The sequence below is a fragment of the Octodon degus genome, unplaced genomic scaffold, assembly GCF_000260255.1.
Source record: "Octodon degus isolate 3935 unplaced genomic scaffold, OctDeg1.0 scaffold00004, whole genome shotgun sequence".
In the NCBI taxonomy this organism is placed as follows: Eukaryota; Metazoa; Chordata; class Mammalia; order Rodentia; family Octodontidae; genus Octodon; species Octodon degus.
The window spans coordinates 33,669,413-33,687,058 of NW_004524580.1; the positions used below are offsets into that span (position 1 = coordinate 33,669,413).

The window sequence follows — 17,646 nt, forward strand, 5'->3', positions numbered from 1 at the left end:
CCCAGAGGAGCCTGTGCAGCCCCCTGCGAACCCAAAAGCTTGGCAGAGCCAGCTGCAGTGTAGGGCGAGAACCAATACATCTCAGTCTCTTCCAAGCCTCAGGGGTCTCAGTATTCTGAGGTGTGGCGATGTAGTGCGCACCCAAGGGAGAACAAAGTGTCACACCAAGGAACTGCTCGTTAAGCACAGAGCTTGTGGTCCGCAGAGAGTCTCAAGGGTGCAGGGAGGCAGCAGCGGCAGTCCTTGAGGTCAACGTCAAAGGTTAGTGACAAACACCACGGCGTCCCATGCCAGTGAGGGGTCGGCGGTGACTTTGTCCTGCACGGCCTAGCCTAAACTCGCACAAAGGGAACTCGTACCAGCTGGCATCCTCTCGCTCTGGTTTGGAGGGAGGCTTAAGCTTGCACCTGTGGGCTGGCCACAGGAGCCTGGGAGAGGCTGGGAGCGCCCGGGGCTTATTGTATGCCTGAGGAAGAAGGGGTACCTGGGGACCCCGCCGCAGCTGCGCCTGCAGGAGTACTACAAGGCTGAGGCTCTCGGGGCGTGTGCCACACACCTGTGATCCCAACAAGTGGTAGGCTGAAGCAGGATCGCTGTCATGTCAAGGCCAGCCTGGACGCATCTCCAAAAATAAAAAATAAAAGGACACTGAATTAGAAATTTCTGCCTTTTGGAACTTAATAATTGAACAGTAATAGCCACTGAGCAGCTGCCACATGGCAGGGACAACCCGAGGTACTTTATATGTAAGCCAACGGTGCCCAGGGCATCATTTCTAGATGCGCAGAAGGCGACCAGAGAGGCCGTGGGGCGCTGCCCACGATCACAGAGCTGTTACTCAGGTCTGAAGCAGAGGAACATGCTGGCCTGGGCTGGGGATCTGCGCCGTAGGGCCACTTGGGTCACTGAGTCGGGGTATCCCTGTGCCGGGCCGCTGCTTTCCAGCATCTGCGATGTCTTTCTCGGGTGTGAGAACCAAAACTGCCAGGAGAGCGTGACTGGCATCGCATGAGTCAGCGTCAGCGCACCGCAGCGGTGGGTGAGGCTTCCGCGTCTGGTGTCCCCAGCCCTGCAGGCTGTTGCTGGAGGCTTGGCTGGACCTCATGGTTTGGTAGAAGTCCCATGGCACAAAGCTGGGCTTCTCACAGGAAAACGGGCCGTGTGTGGTGGGCATGTGTAGCAAGGGGGGCTCCCCCAATATAGGCAGGCACCCCTGTAGCTGCAGCACTCAGGCTGAGGCGGGGGTCCCGTGAGTGTGACACAAGTTTGGGCTGCAAAGTGAGACTGCTGCCTCAGAACAAAACCAAAAATAGAGGTCTCTCTTGTCTACCCTCCTCTCTTGTCTATCCTCCTCATGTGACGGTAGTTCAAGTTCTTTCCTCTGGAGGGAAGGGTCCTGTTTTTATTTATTTTTGAGACAATCTTGCTGTGCAGTGCAGGCTGGCCTTGAACTCACTGTGTAGCTCAGGCTGCTTTGAACTCATGGTGATCCTCCTGCCTCAGCCTCCCAAGCACTACCAGTCTGGGCCAAAGTCCTGTTCCTATCCTCTCTTCAACAGGATGCTGGTCTTCTCTGGTTCTATGTCAATTTATCTACACCTAGGAACTAGGATTGTACCTATTTTTTTTCTTTTTCTACTTTTTGGTGGCTTTTTGAGACAAGGTCTGACTGTGTCACCCAGGCTGGCCTCAGCCTCCCTGTGCTGGGATTGCAGGCCTGTGTTGCCACACCCAGCTCCCATACTTCCTTCCAGCCTGCATGCACCAAGGGTTTTGGAAGAGAGGTAATCCTTCCCCTCTGCTTCCAGCATCTGTGTGTTGAAGCTAGCTGAGGGAGGTTTGGCTGTTCACACACCCTCTGAAGGCCTGTGGAGCCCAGCTATGCTTGTCAGTCATCAGCACACCTGCCCCCTGCTGAGTGCCTCGTGAGAGCCACGCTCCCTGGCTGTCCCGTGATGCGGTGACGGTCAGCCCGCACCCTGGGCATCCGCTGCCCCCACTCTCGGATGATGGTGGCCCACAGTGCAGCTGCACAGGGCCTGCGTGGTGGCTGCAGGTTTCTGTGGCAGGTCTGCCTGGCCAATGTCCTGCATGCAGGGGCAGGGTGGTCCCCTGTCTCACCTGTCAAGTGGGGATCCTCCTGGCCCGGGAGCGGATCATTCCGGGGAGAGCCAGCTCACACGTTGTTCGGTGACCACAGATTACGGAGTGTCAGTGCATGGACGCCCTCCATCCCCGCACAGCCACCTTCACCCCTGCCTCACGGACGCCCCCAGCCCACCCATGACTGCATGGCTCCTCCCCAGTTATGCCTCCACATCCTCCCTCTGGGATCGGCCTCTCTGTTCACGCCACCAGGGAAGTGTGTGAGAGCAATCACAAGGCTGTGCCTGACTTTTGGTTTCAGAACTCCAGCCTCTTGGGGTGTTGCTAAGCTCTGAGCCTGGCCTGGGTGCAGGCTGCTTCAGGAAATGGGCGGTGGTGGTCAGAGCCATGGGGAGCACTCAGGATGGGCCAGCCGTCTGCGTCCCCAGAGAAAGTAGGAGCAAAGATAACCAAGATGCAGAGAGAATATGATACGGATTGCTGTTCAGTTCATCACCACGCTGTGCAGCTTTCAAATGATTCAGCAGGTCTGCTCAGGACGAAACCACAGGTCAGCAGGCTGGGCAGGCTCTGAGCTGGGCTCGGGCCTGCAGCTCTGGGAGCCAGGAGAAACTGCCCCAGCCCATCGACGAAGACGCAGAGCTGCGCTGGGCCCTGTCTCCCGCCAAACGCTGAGCCGTCCCCACGCTCCCTGAGGGGTGCCAGGCAGCTGGCCCCAAGGACTCGGGCAGGAGTCAGCACCCATAGCCACCGACACAGCACCTCTGCGATGACCGCCAGCAGGACTCGAGCAGGGTGCCGGCTGTACCGCGGCGCACACCCGCATCATGGCGCGTGAGCAGCGGGAGGGCTTCAGTGACGGGCTGCTCTTCCTTCTGCTTTCCTTCCTGCACCTACTTCAGCCATCCATGGGCACAAGCCTTAAGCCTCAAGCATTTAATTAGCTAATTCAAAAGAAGACACATTTATCAACAATCAGGAAAAACTCTCCACGAATTTTCATAGCTTTTTATTGTGGTAAAATAAAAGCACAAAGCTTCCATTTTAACCATGAAATCAAGCTTGGACTGGTGGCCCTTGCCTCTCATCTCAGCGCTTGCGGGAGGCTGAGGCAGGGGGATCACAAAACAGCTCAGCCTGAGCAACTCGGCCACTTACCGAGGCCCCGGGCTCAATCCCTAGTCCCACAAAAAAATAAACTCATAAAAGGGTAAATAAAGAGGACACGGGTCACCAAGTCCATTTGCCCTGCTGCATGGCAACATCGCCTCCCTCTCCAGACCTCCTGCATCTTCCTGAAATGAGCTCTGTCGGGAGGCAACGCTGGGCATCGTGTGCTTGTTTTCGCCAGTGGGCGTGCCTCCATTGTGTGAACTCATTTTGAACTGGGGAGATGAATCCGTTGTCTTCTACCAACTTTCCAACTTTTCTGTATTAGGAATTGAAAGCAGTGCTCCTGCACTGAGCTGCAGCCTCAGCCATACACAGTTTTTTTTACTGATTTTTCTTGACACAGAATCTTGCTAAGTCACTAGATGGCCAGGGCTGGGCTTGAATTTGCAATCCTCCCGCCTCAGCCTGCCAAAGTGTTGGGATTACAGCAGGCCTGCTCCACCTTCCCTGGTTACCAATTTGTGTTGTTTAAAGCTGTATTTGTGCTTCTATGTTTTGGTGTCATGCTTCGACTCCAGGTCCTTACAGTGAGTTTGGTACACAGAGCCGTGAATCCAGGGCTTACCCTTTTTTACTTTTTAATTTTCTGCTATGTTGACAGGGTCTCACTATGTACTTCAGGCTGGCCTCGAACTCACTATGCAGCCTGACCACAGCTGTGCGCCGCCACACTCGGCTTCACCCTTTTGCATTTGGGACAGTCTTACCAAAGTGCCCAGGCTGACTTTGAACGTGCCACCCTCCTGCCTTGACTCCCCCGGGAGCCACGACTACAGGTGTCAATCACCGTCTGGTTTTCATGGTGAATTTTTTTTTTTTTTTAAAGAAACAATACAAAATTTCATTAGACAAAGCAATAGGAATTCAACAAATCCATGGTGGTTTTTACCCTGGATCTTAGCCAAAAGGCTGAGAAGCCTTTCTATGGACTTTCTATGGAATCATAATACCATGCTTAGAATCCTGTTATCAAATCTTTTATGATTTCTGCGTTACCACCCTTGACGCCCTTCACCAAATCAATGTTCTATTTTCACCTCCGTCCTTACGATTTTATTAATCCTGAAATGTTTAATCCACACAGAATTTTTTCCTGGTACTGGGATTGAACCTAGACCCCGCAACAAACCAGGCATGGACTACGGTCGTGCTGCACCTCAGCCCCACCTACGCTTTTAACTTTTTTTTTTACACTTTTGTTTTGAAACATGGTCTGGCCAGAGCACTCAGGCTGGGCTGCCGCCCGCGATCCTCCGGCGCCGGCCGCGCGTGGCCGGGATTCCAGGCGTGCGCCTTCTCCTCAGCCACACAGCAACTGTCCACGGGCAGTTCTCTTTCGGATGGAGAACGGGCCGCCCGAGCATCATTTACTAGATTCCCCAACGGGCTAGGGATTTAATCCGAGTTTGTATCGATTCTTCGGAAAGCCGAGCTGTTCGGAGGCCGTCCTTCCCGCTCTGCCGGTCTGCACGGGGCCATCACCACCAGCCTGGCCTCGACCTGCGCACGGCCGCTCTCCCGCCTCATCCCACGGGCGCGCCTCCGCATCCCGCACGTGCACGCATTTAAACAAACAGGCTTTCGGGATGTCTCAGCACTCCACACTTTCTCGACCTGACTCAAGAGTCTCGGCCTCGTGCGTTCACATTGCGCAAGCTCTCCGTGCACTATGAAAAACCGCGCTTCTCAGGTTTCCCGGATTGGAAACCCACAGGAAATCGGCTGGCGGGGTCTGGGAGTACCCGGAAACTGTCCGCTAGGGGGCGCACGTGCCCAACTCTGCAACTTCCTGTCCACCGCAAGGTGGGTCCGGGAGTAGGCGGAACCTTTCCGTCGCGCCTCCGTCCAAATGCGCGGCGGGGACAGGTTAGGCTGCCGCACACCGCTCTGCAGGCGCGCTGCTATTCGTCTGGACCTTGAGGGAAGGCGCGGGGGTTCAGTGTGCTCCTTCATTGGTCGTGGGCGCCATGGACGTGCTAGCAGAGGAGTTCGGGACCCTGACTCCGGAGCAGCTGGCTGCGCCGATCTCGAATGTAGAGGTGAGCGCCGGGGCAGCGGGAGCGGAAGGAAGGGGCCGCTGGGCGTCTGAGGAGGCGTTGACCGGAGAGCGTGGATGGCAGGAGGGGCGGGCGCCCTTTCTACGCGTGCTCGAGCTCCCCCCGCGAGCGCAGGGCTTCTGCGCATGCTCAGGGTTCCCGCGCGTGCTCGGGCTCCCGCGCGTGCTCGAGCTCCCCCCGCGAGCGCAGGGCTTCTGCGCATGCTCAGGGTTCCCGCGCGTGCTCGGGCTTCCGCGCGTGCTCGAGCTCCCCCGCGAGCGCAGGGCTTCCGCGCGTGCTCAGGGCTTCCGCGCACGCTCCGGGCCTGCGCGCGTGCGCCTTGTCGCGGTCTGGGCCCCGCGTGCGCGTGGAAGGGCCCGGGAGAAGCTGTCAGCAGATGCGGGGCGGGTGGCGCCCTTTTTCTCGGTGTCCCGCCCGTCGCACTCACCCTGGGCCCGGTGACCTTAGAGGACCCCGAGGTCCAGGGAGTTCGAGCCACTTAAGCCCCAGGCGGGGTGTGGGGCGAAGCCGCATGGAAGCCGCATGGCTTCAACCCCAGGCCAGCTGTCGCCCCTTTTAACCCGGAGTCGCTGCTGGCGCGTTTGGCACGCCCTGCGTGTTTACCCCTAAACTTCCCTGTCTTTCGGCGGAGCCTCCCCATCACTTCACCAGACTCTCAGAAATTAGGGTAACTACCCCCCGTAAGCTGCCCAGCGCGGGGCAGTGCTGCTGTCTTTTCTGGAAAGACGCAGGTCTTCTGAGCCTGGGAATCAGCGTTGGCGTGGAGTGGGAACCCCGGGAAGGGGCTTGAGCACATCAGGAGGAAGAAACGGGGTATTGAAACCCCGCTGTGCGGCCGTCTGCTGCTCCGGAGGCGCCGAAGCACTCTGGGTAGCCCTAGTGAGGGGAGGAAAGATGCAAGATAGGTGAAGGTCTTGCTTATGAACTTGTTACACATCTGTAGGGATTTGGGCTTTTTCCCTGTGTGCGTTGAGAGGCTTTTGAGAGGGTTAAGTGAGGGAGAGTTGTTTAGCGACTGGATTATGAAAACCTTCTTCTGAGCCTTTGGCAACCTCGTGAAGGTAATCAGCAGCTGCAGGGCTGACAGTAGACCCCAAAACCGAAGTAAGAATTTGGAGCGCTGTATTAGCTGAGCTCAGCGGCAGCACTCCCCCAGAGAAACTAAGGAGAATGCGCCGAGTTGAAACAAAGCACAACCTTCAAGGTGAAAAACCGCAGGGTTGGGGGAGGAAAAGGGGATTTTTTTCAAGGTGGTTTAGTCCTTGCTCCCGTACTCAGGAAAGGCATCTAGTTATAGTCTAATCTATTTCTGGGAAGCTGAGGAACATCTTTTAATTAGGGCGAACAGTTACAATTTATGGTCTGGCACAGGTGTGAGTTTACAGAAAAGATAAGGCTTACAAGACAAGGAGGTTATGAATCTTGGTACAGAAATGAAATAGGTTAAGCCAGCTCACAGCAGGGCCCAGCTGATCCTCCCAGGCAGTGCTGGGCTGTAACTTTGAAGGCTACTATCCAGGGTTAGTATTGTTAAACACCTACTGTCCGCTGGGTTGTATTTAGCCATAACATACATTTCTTTATTTATTTATTTTTAGGTAGTACAGGGTCTACAGGGTCTCCCTATGTAGATTAGACTGATAGTGATCCTCCTGTTTTCAGCCTCCCAAGCACTGGAATTACAGGCATATGCCACCATACCCAGTCTCAGTGGCTTCTCAGTGGACTCCCGGGGGGGGGGGGGTGGCTCGGCACTGCGGAGATAGAACCTTGGTCCCTGTGGCTGCCTAAGTGGCACTTTAATCCACTGGTCTGTCTGGGCAGTCTGCATTTTGTTATTTAATCTTTTGAAATAAATACTCTTACTTTCCTTTGGCCAGAGAGTTTGTGAGATTAACTAGCCCAGTGCTAAAAGGCTGATGAATGGCACATCCAGAGTCTGGGTTTGGCAGGCAGACGCCCCCAGTCTCCACACACAACTACTGGCCACGCTGTTTTTCCACATAGCTGAAGAGCCAAACCTAGCTGGTGGACACTTCCTGTCTGAACTCACATAGCTATGCGGAGTAGAACCACACAGTTCTGGTTCAGAAGAGAGTTCCTTTTCTGGCCCTCTGCATCCGCGCTAGGTGTCCGGCCTTCGAAATACACACAGGTCTGGAATTTCTGCCTGCTCCTCTCAGCCTGTGCTCGCTCAGCGATCTCCTGGGTCACCTGGCGCTCACTGTACCGCTGCAGCCCCCCTCTGTGCTGTGCCCAAAGCCACCACCCTAGACAGGAAGACAGCGGTGGTGCTCTGTGCAGACCTGCTGATCTCCGCCTGCTGCTCATAGGATAACAAAAGCCCTTGCTTGTCCCCGTCTGGCCCCTGTGCACGTTCCAGCCTCTTCCTTGCCTTGAGATTTTTCTACTCTGTGCACACAGGTTCTTCTGGACTTCCCTTTCATTCGTCTTTGTAGAGCAAATTCTACACAGCTATGATAGGACTTCTTTAGGGAGGCCTTTCCGGCTTTTCCTGAGAGCCGTAGATCTCCTTGCTACCTGCTGCCGTAGTATCCTTTACCCCGTTATTGTTTTTGTGGTACTGGTGAGTGGTCCCACGACCTTGCACATGCCAGGTGAATGCTCTACCACTGAGTTATATCCCTGGCTCATTTTGAAATTTTGAAGCAGGGTCTCACCAACTTGCCCAGGCTGGTCTTGAATTTGTAGTCCTCCAGCCTCAGCCCCCTAAGTAGCAAGGGTTGATACCATGCTTGGCTGTCTTGTCCCTTAACACCGGTAGCTACTTCTTTTCTGCTGTCTTACTCTCTATTTGCCCTCAGTTCTTTTTTGTGTTGCCAGCCTTGAACTTACTAAGCAGCCACGCCTGGCCTTGAACTTGCAAGAGATCTCTCTCCAGCCTCCCTGGTGCTGGGGTCATGGGCGCAAACCACCACGTCCAGCTTATCTTTCTTAGCCGAGTGTTTGCTTTGCATTTTTATTTTTGTGAAATAAACACTATAATTTCACTGTTGAACCAACAGATTAATCTGAACAGTACTATACTAGAGAAATTTCTTAGCACTCTTGCGTTTTCTCTGAAAAAAAAAGTCATTTCTTTTAAGTAAGAGATTAAAATGTTGGTTTACCTTACCTTTCCAATTTCAGTGTTTTGTCTAACTTTTTCGGGATAAGAGCTCAGCTTAGGGCTGGTCAGATAGCTCAGTGGATTAATGGCGATTGAGACTGGGCGTGGTGGTGTGCGCCTGTAATCCCAGCGCTTGGGAGGAGGTAAACGGGGATCACTAGGAGTCTGATCTGTGTCATGAAATCCCGTACACCTTGTACTAAAATTTCATTAAAAAATTTAAAAAGCTCAGTTTTATTTGAACAAATCATCCCTGGAGTGGTTTTTCTTGTGTCAGCAAGGCAGCTTGGCAGGAGAAATAACAAGTTTGGGGGCCATTTAAGCATTTATTTATTAAACAAATAGTTACTGATATTATTTTGGTATATCGGTTACAGTTTTCTTTCTTTCTGACAACACTGAGGATTGAACCCAGGACCTTCCCATTGAACCACACCTCCAACCCTTTTAAATTTTTTATTTTGAGGCTTTTTTTTCTCTTAGTTACTAAGTAGCTCAGCTGGCTCAAACTTTTAGTCCTCTGGCCTCAGCCTCCCAAGTGCTGGGATTACTAGCATGGGTCTCTACACCTTGCTGCTCATGGGGTTGTGCAGATCTTGTTTTTCTGCCTCAGTGAGAAGGCTGCAGGAGAGACCTGTGAGCAAGTGGGGCTGTACCATGGGTACTGTGGGTAGACTGGAGTTAGCTGCACGGGTGGGGAGGCACTGGGCTGAGGGGGGTTGTAGAAGATGGCGCTGCATGGAGGAGTGGCAGGCAAGTGTCCAGGGGTTTCCTGGGTCCACTGTGGGCCATGGCCATGGTCTTGGGGCTGCTGAGAGGTTGCCAGGTAGAGCATGTTGGATGTGTGTAGGAGACAGACGGGGAGACTGGGAGGACCTGCAGCAGGGTCCAGGCAATTGATCCAAGGGCCGGGGAGAGCGGCAGCCAGGCTGGACCAAAGGCCCCTGCCTGACCCACCTGAGTTCCTGCTGACGGAGAGTAGTCAGACCTTGTGAGTGAGCCAGCCAGACCCAAAGGAGAACTACAGCCTGTTCTCCGTCACGTGTGTGCACACGGGAAAGTGCAGCAGATTACAGACCAAAGACAGTGGTGTGGCAGAGGAGGTGGGGTAAGGATGCCCAAACCTGGGCACCAGCCATGGAACCAGCGCTATAGAGCATTTTCCTAGTGAGTGTGGGGCCTGGGCTCAATCCCCAGCGCTGCCTGTGGCCAAACCAAAGTAGCTCAGTCCTGGGCCCTGGGGCCCATCTCTGAGATCACTGAAGGAACAAACAGCAAAGACAGGAGGAACAGCTTCTACTCTTGACAGCACAGTGGGGAGACTGTAGTTCACGGTAACCTATGGGCGTTAGGAGGGGTCAGAAGTGATGAGTTCCAAGTCTCCAGGCATACATAAGCATATGCACCTACCCAAGTAGCCATCCCCTGCTGTGCATTGATTCCGACTCCATCACCAGGTGACCCCCCACGCACCAGGGTGTTAGTATGCAGTTCAGGCTGGTCTTGACCTCACTTTGTGACCCATGCTACTATGGTCTCATGGTGCTTCTGCCTCAGCCTCCTGAGTGCTGGGATTACAGGTGTGGGCCACCACACCCAGCTGCTTATATGACCCTTTCAGTTATCTCTCCACCCTGACCCGTTTGATTTCAGCCATACTAGATTGGTTTGCTTGATTACTTCTTGAAGCTCTTGTTGCCTCCTCTGGGCATCCTCAGTGTCCCTTATGCTCCTAGATGCCCTCGGTGCTCCTTAGGTGACCTCAGTCCTCACCCTCACATGGCCTTCTTTACCACCCAGCGCTGAGCTCCCGAGCCTTACAGCCTGGCCCCTCATGACCACATGCCAGACCGTGTGTGTGTGTGTGTGTGGCTTGACTCTCCCAGCTCCTCCCCCATGCTGCCCCTGCCTGGGACCTGCAGCTGCACACAGACTGGCGTCACCAGGAAGATTGTGATGTAACTTTGTGTCCACATACGTTTCCTCATGTGCATATGTATGTGATCTCCATAGAAGCGATTAGTTTCCAGTTCTTTTTTTACTTCACTTTGTTCTGTTCGCTGTGAGGCAGTTGTTGTTCTTTTTTAATGTGTTTGGTACAGGGTCTCACTACACAGCTCAGACTCGTAGTGATCCTTTTGTTTTCAGCCTCCCCAGTGCTGGGATTACAGGCGTGTACCACAGTGCACCACTATGCCTGGTCTCAGTGGCCAGCTCTTTGGGCCTGAGGGCAGGGCCAGGGTGGCATGTGGTACTGGGGATCGAACGCCAGTCCTGTTCTTGCCTAAGCCGGCGCTTAGTCTGCTGAGCTACCTCTCTGACCCTCTGATGCAGTCATTTTTGATGCACAAATATAACTCCTCGTAAGGTATTGTCATTGGTGACACAGAGTTCTGATATTTTTATTGTTGATTCACAGGAAAAATGGAGGCTGCTGCCAGCATTTTTAAAGGTAAGTGCTGAACATTCAATAATTACTCATTTTTCATGATAAAAATCAACAGATTTTGTAAGATTGAGTTTTTGTCACTAGCTAACTTCTTAGGATTGTGTACTTTGCTGGGTTTGGGCAGCCAAGGAACTACAGGAGGAAATCCCTGCTCACAAGGGGCCAATGGGAATGGTAGCCATTTAGAGAGAGTGCTGTGCACATAGCTCAGCCTGAGGACAGTGGAGCTCCAGCGTGCGGGTTGCAGCCTGGGCTGCCGGGGCCCGGAGTCTGATGCGACAGGCAGGAGAGACTTTGTGCCAGGTGGAGAGACCTCTTGGGACCCACCGTGTGCCTTTCAGGGTGGGCTAGGGTGTGGGGGTATAGGACCCTATTCCCTGCTGGGAGAGTGTGGCACAGCCTGTGGCTCCCCACATGGTTAGACGCAGGTGACTTAGGGGCGGCTCTAGGTGTCGCCCTAGGGAGGTGATACTGCTTGGGCATAACCTGGGCAGCATGTTCACAGCAGTGCCACTTGTCCCCTGTTCTTCTGTTTCCACCTGTCCCATCTTTCCTCCCCTTCCTTTGCTTCTTCCCTTCCCCATGAGCTGGTGAAGGAAACCAGGGCCTCCTGCATGCCAGGCCAGGGCTCTACCCCTGAGCCGCTGCCCCAGTCCAGCAGGATTTGTAAGAACCTCAAAGTGAAACCCTGCTGATGAAAGTGGACTATGAGTGGACCTTAAATGCGGTCCATTTATCCAGTATGTTCCTGTTGCCTGGCAGAAGTACCTCTTTTCTATTTGGTCTGGTCTGCTGGGGTTTAGTGCTGGGGCCGGTATAAAAGAGCAAGGGGTTGAAGAGCTGATGCCGAATTGCTTTATTTATTATTTATTTATTTTTTTGGGGGGGGGGTATTTTGAGACCAGGTCTTGCTGTGCAGTCCAGGCTACCCTTCAACTCATGACCCTCCCGCCTCAGCCTCTGAGTGCTGAGATCACAGACCCAGGCCACCGCACCCAGCTGTTGTGTTTTTGTAATTGGATTTATTAGCTTATTGTAGAGCCTGTGGGTATATTCAGATCCTAGTATGTTAAATTCCAAAGGTCAGATGCCCCGGAGAAATTGAGGGTGGGAGGGTGCCAGTGGTGGCATGGAAGGAGGGCACATTAGTGAAGTTTCGTTTTAAGTAGAACTCGTGGACCTTCCTTCACTTTGGCTTTGGGAGAAATTGGATGGAGCCCTGTGGTTAGTGTGAGCTCCATGGGTGCCGTCTTGCTTACGGCTGTCCCGCCCGCCCACCCCTTGTAGGTGAAAGGCCTGGTGAAGCAGCACATAGACTCGTTTAACTATTTCATCAACGTGGAGGTGAGCACAGCGCGGGCGGGCAGGGCGCCGGGCGGGGCACAGCAGCGACCCTTTGCTGATGTCCCGCTTTCTGAGCAGATCAAGAAGATCATGAAAGCCAACGAGAAGGTTGCGAGTGATGCCGACCCGATGTGGTATCTGAAGTAAGGGGCCTGCCGCTTTTACCTTACCCTGCCCCCCATTATAGTCAGCAGTGTGGTGTTTGTGTGTGTGTGTGTGTGTGTGTGTGTGTGTGGAACGGGGGATTGAACTCAGGCCCTTGCACCTGCCAGGGAAGCACTTATTCCACTGAGCCATCGCCCCGGCCCCTCAGCAGTGTTTTTTGAATGGACAGATTTGCTCTGAAAGTTGTGACAAAATAATTTTCTTGTATCTGCTTAATAAGGTAATTATAGAATGCTCTCATTTAGCTTTTAATTGGCAAACTGTAACAAGTACAGTTGTGATTGAGAGGCTAACCATTAGGTCTTAGCTGTGTTGAACAGACTTACTTTGCAGTAATTTTAGACGGCTAGAACACCTGCAGGAGCTGTGGAGCGCTCCCACGCGCTCTGTCCCGGTGAGAGCTAGCCCGTCCTCGTAACCAGAGCAGCCTCTGTGACCGCTGCCGGCTCTCTGCAGCCCTCCTTTGGCGGTCCTGCCCATGTGCTCCTCCTAGCACGGGTCCAAGGGCCCGGGACCCCTCCGTCTGCCCCGCTGTCCCTGGTCGTCAGTCTCTGGTCTGGGCCAGTCCCGCCGCCTGACGTGGTCGTGCAGGCCAGTCAGCTCTCACACATGCTCCTTTCGCTTGCTGTGAGTGACGTCCGCTCCTGAGGCGGTCGGGTATGTGCTTGTGGCAAGACGCCTGCCGGAAGCAGTGTGCTTGTGTGGTTTTCACGGGCTCATGCTGACGTTGGTCCATGTTAGCGCTGGTGGTTTTGTCTTCACGTGATTAAGATGGTATCGTCCGAGTTTCTCCGTGGTGTTTTACTGTGTCTTCTTCTGTAATTAGTGAATACCACATGGGGAGATTCTTTGAGACCGCGCTCATGTCTTGTTCATCATGTTCTTGCGCTGTCTTTATTTTGTTCTTCTTCTTCGTCTTGGTGCCGGGATTTGCGCTCAGGACGGCACACGTGCCGGTGGGTGCAGTGCCTCTGGGCTCCGCCCGGCCGCTCTGCTGACCGTGGCAGGCCTGCCAGGTCTGATCTGTGGCCGTCCAGCTGCAGTGCTAAGTTGCTCGGGAGCTGCATTCCTCCCCAGGCTTACCTTCTGCCCTTTCTCGGATTGAGGCTTGGATGTATGGGTGTTCGCTGGTCTTGTGCTGGTAATCCAGGACTGGCAGGCACCCTTCTGTCCTCAGATCCCCTTGGCGTGTGGCCATGCAGGGGCCCTCAGGTGGCGCCTGCACCCTCTCCATAGCGCCATCTTCTTCAAGTCTCCCAGTGCCCCTCACCTCGGGCTGATGGGATCGTCCACTGGCATTCCCTCTGCCCAGGCTGGGAATCTGCTGTTTCCCCAAGGAGCCCTGGTTTCTTTTTGTGTTTTGAAATAGTGTTTAATAACCAAAATACGAACTCTAGGGTCTCAGCAGACAAGAGTTAGGAAATGCAGGTATGCCTGCTGCTACCTAAGTTGCTAAGTTACTCAGGTCAGGCCTAAGCTTGGGGTCTTGCTGCCGCAGCCTCCCAGAGTGCTGGGATGGCAGCTGCGCACCACCAGACCCACCTCTGCCCTTGTCTTCAGCCGTGCAGGACACAAAGTTCTGTTGTCTGGTGTGACTTGGGTCCCAGCTCTTTCCGTCCCCACCCTTTTGATGCAGTTTGTTCTTCCCTCTGATGCAGTACGAGCTGTTACTCCATTGTGGGTTCCCTACATCCTGGCTGATTTTAGTCATGCATTTTTTGGCGTTATGTGACATAGTGTTGTTATAAGAGTTAGACGGGTGCAAAAAAGGGCCTTCAGAACACTGTTGCTTGTCTCCTAGCCCTTCCCACCCTGTCCCCAACCCTCCCTGTTGCCCACCCTATCATTTTTCCTTTATCCTCCTGTGGTTGATTTTCCTTCTTACGTCTTCCTTGAACGACAGCACACCATTTTGTGCTGTGAATTTTTCGAATTTTTCATAACCTATCATTTTTAGGGAGCCATCTGTCCAGTATTTTTCTAGAAATTTATAGTATTTTCAAAAAGATACTTTAATAATATTTTCTCCCATTGGTGAAATTACATTGTCACTTTGAGAAGATGCCCAGCTGTCATTTTTAATCCATTGTCTCAGTGAGGTAAGTGTTCGTCAGCATCCCCTGATACTTGAACAAGATGGCTTGTTTGTGTTCTTTGAAGAAGTGTTGCTGATGGCATGTCTTTTGCTTTTCAGATACCTTAACATCTATGTTGGGCTTCCTGATGTTGAGGAAAGCTTCAATGTGACCAGGCCAGTGTCCCCGCACGAGGTAACTGTGGAGCGTACCTTCGCCACACTGCTTTGCTTTGTCTCGGTCTTCTTGAATGCATACTCTCAAGAGAGTACTTAAAAACCAGTAACTAAAGGAGGACTTGTGAGACACATGAAACATCAGCAAGCACTTGTGTGACCCATTGCAGCTTCTGAATCCAGGATCGAAGCAGAGCACGCTGTGGCTTACCTGGTAAAGTCTGTGCAAATAGTCCAGAATATGTAAAAACAACCCGAAATGTTCTGGTTCTGCGTGTTTTGGGTCGTGGCGTCACATGTCCTGTCCTCCATCAGGAAGTGTGAGTGCACTGCCCACTCACTCGGTCATTGCCAGTGAGGCACACTTGTTCGTGTCCTTTCCAGACTTCTCAGCGGCCCCTCCCCTCCACCGGCCTCACAGTGGGGTCACATGCACAGCTTGCTCTGAAGGTCGGCCAGGCTGCAGCCGTGCAGGAGACTGCAGACAAGGAGCTCAGCGCAGCTAGTGTCAGGAGAGGGGGTGGACAGAGCTGTGGACGGAGGGGTGGACCGGGGCCAGCTTTTGATTGACTTTTAGCAGATTCTGGTTTTCTCTTTAAACTCCTTCACTTAGCATTCATCATGGGGAACTGATTCAAGAAAGAATGAGAATTTTATAGATTTATCTGGTGTGTGAAGTTCAGGTAAAACTGAAATGGCAATTAGTAAGGTGTCCAGCACTGTGGCTGTTGTCTAAATAATCAGGGAATGGGATCAAGTGAGCAGACAGTTCATATGGTAAACTTTTACTTTCATTAGTATGTTTGCGGTTGCTGATTTTATCTAGACAACCAGTGTATATCAAATATTTTGTGTCCTAACATTGAAACAAGATACGAGACACAATATCCCTCCTCAAGAACCCCTGTACACCTGTGAAGAGATAAAAAATATAGAATGAACACCAAGGGTTGTAAGCTTGAAAGCGTAGAGGGAGAAGGTCTGAAGGTTGATATGTGTGGGGTACTGAGGCAGACTGGGGGATGTTGGGATAGGCAGCCTCTGAGCGGGGGAGTGTGGGGATAGGCCGTGTCCTGGTGAGATGCGTGCTTTGTACACAGTGTGTTTATAGAATGAAACAGGTGTGGCATGCATTTGTGCTCAGTTATTACTCTGCTAAACTTTTCTGAACAACCAGTCCAGGCACAGGGTTGACTTTCTGTGGATTCATTTGCCAGGGAACAGTCTGACTGGTAAGGCTCTAGGTGTCCAAGAAAAGAACCAACGTTGGACTTACTGTCACAATTCCAGGGTTGGGTGGGGCCAAGGGTCCTGTGGCAGTTATCTGGAGTCTAGATCATCACAGGAAGGCTTTCTTCCAGGAGAATGGGGGCTGATGAGTCCTAGGTCCCGAAGGGGCACTGGAATAGCTGGGGAGGATGGAGTGGAGCCAGGCCAGAGCCGGGGCAGTCACTGTCTAATTCTCTTTCAGTGCCGCCTGAGGGATATGACGTACTCTGCGCCCATCACGGTGGATATCGAGTACACCCGAGGCAGCCAGAGGATCATCCGAAATGCTTTGCCCATCGGCAGGTGAGAGTCAGGTCGGCCAGGAGCTGGGCCTGCACTGTATCCTCCAGCAAGGTCCTGGAGTTCCTTTATCTGTTTCCTCACCTGAGATGGGCAGGAAGTGGACCCTATTTCATGCGTTCTTTACGCATCCTATGAGTCACCCATGGAAGAGCTTTGGCAGTGTCCAGCACAGAGTTGTGCTTGTCATTAACTGGAAACTGTCCATACAGTTGAGGAAGCTGGCTGAGGTGTAAATCCCAACCCTTGGGAGACTGAGGCAGGAGAGTCAGCCTGAGTGTGAGGCGAGCCTGGGCTTTGTAAGCAGGTTCATGGCCAGCCTGGACCACCTAGTGAGACCCTGTCTCAAACACAAACAAAAAACCCCCGATGAGTGGATACGGAAAATGGTATTTACGTGCTGTGGAGTACCATTCTACCATACAGATTAACGAGGTGTTTGTAGGAAGATGGATGCACTTTGAGACCATTATTTGACATGAAACAAATCAGATGCACAAGATTAAATATCACATGATTTCTCTCACACGAGAAACCTGAAATATAATTAAAGAGCAAATAAAAGCTAGGTAACAAGAAGTAAGGGGAGAGAGCTTTTGCACCAGGAAGGGGATGAGGCGATGGAAGGGAGGGGGTATAATGTGCCTACTCCTGCCAAGAATGCGGTCTTTTCATGAGCAAACCTGGACTAATAAAAATGAAGACAAACCTAAAACAAAACAGAAGAGCTAACATTCTTTTAGAGATTCCCTTGGTGAGGGTCTCTAGTAGCAACGTCTTGGTTCTTTCTGAAAATATCTTTACGATGACCTCTTTCTAAGTGATGACTCAGAAGCATGCATGCCCACATTGGGTAGGTGTGTTAGCCCACACTGACGTACTAATTGTAACAGTGGTGGTCATCCTCTCCTTTTCAGTGACCTGCCTGTTCTTCTGGCCAGGTTTCAGATCCCTCCAGCTTTCACATTCTGTATCTTGGCCGTGATGCATTTGGGCATTGCTTTGTTTTTATTCGTTTTGCATAGACATCAGAGTAAGGGCTTATGGCTTGCAGCGCTTGTCTGTGACTTCTCTTGCCAGGAGAAGCCTGACGTGCGTGTAACAAAGCTCCATGGCACTCATAGTTCCCTGCACAACTCCAGCTCTTCGTCTTTCTGAGATGCATTTTTTTTTCCCCTCAAGATTGATTTACTTATTTGGTACAGGGTCTCACTACACAGCTGAGACTCCTAGTGATCCTCCTGTCTCAGTTTTCCTAGCTAGCACTGGGATTACAGGCGTGCACCACATGCCTGGCTTCCATGGCCAGCATGGCATATGGTGCTGGGGATCGAACGTGGATCTTTGAGGTTGCCACGCAAATGATTAGATCACTGAGCTATCTCCTGGGTCCCCACAGTGA

General features: G+C 52.6%; 1 protein-coding gene across 1 annotated transcript in view; it reads left to right on the top strand.

Annotated features, from left to right (window-relative positions):
• The first annotated feature begins 4,769 nt into the window (after window positions 1-4,769).
• Polr3b (RNA polymerase III subunit B) overlaps window positions 4,770-17,646 on the top strand; it is a 97,749-nt gene continuing 84,872 nt past the window's right edge. The window contains exons 1-6 of the mRNA XM_004623858.2: window positions 4,770-5,318; window positions 10,886-10,918; window positions 12,203-12,259; window positions 12,338-12,402; window positions 14,619-14,694; window positions 16,147-16,247. Coding sequence (XP_004623915.1) covers window positions 5,247-5,318; window positions 10,886-10,918; window positions 12,203-12,259; window positions 12,338-12,402; window positions 14,619-14,694; window positions 16,147-16,247 — 404 coding nt within the window. The 5' untranslated portion in view covers window positions 4,770-5,246. The remainder of the gene's footprint in view (window positions 5,319-10,885; window positions 10,919-12,202; window positions 12,260-12,337; window positions 12,403-14,618; window positions 14,695-16,146; window positions 16,248-17,646) is intronic.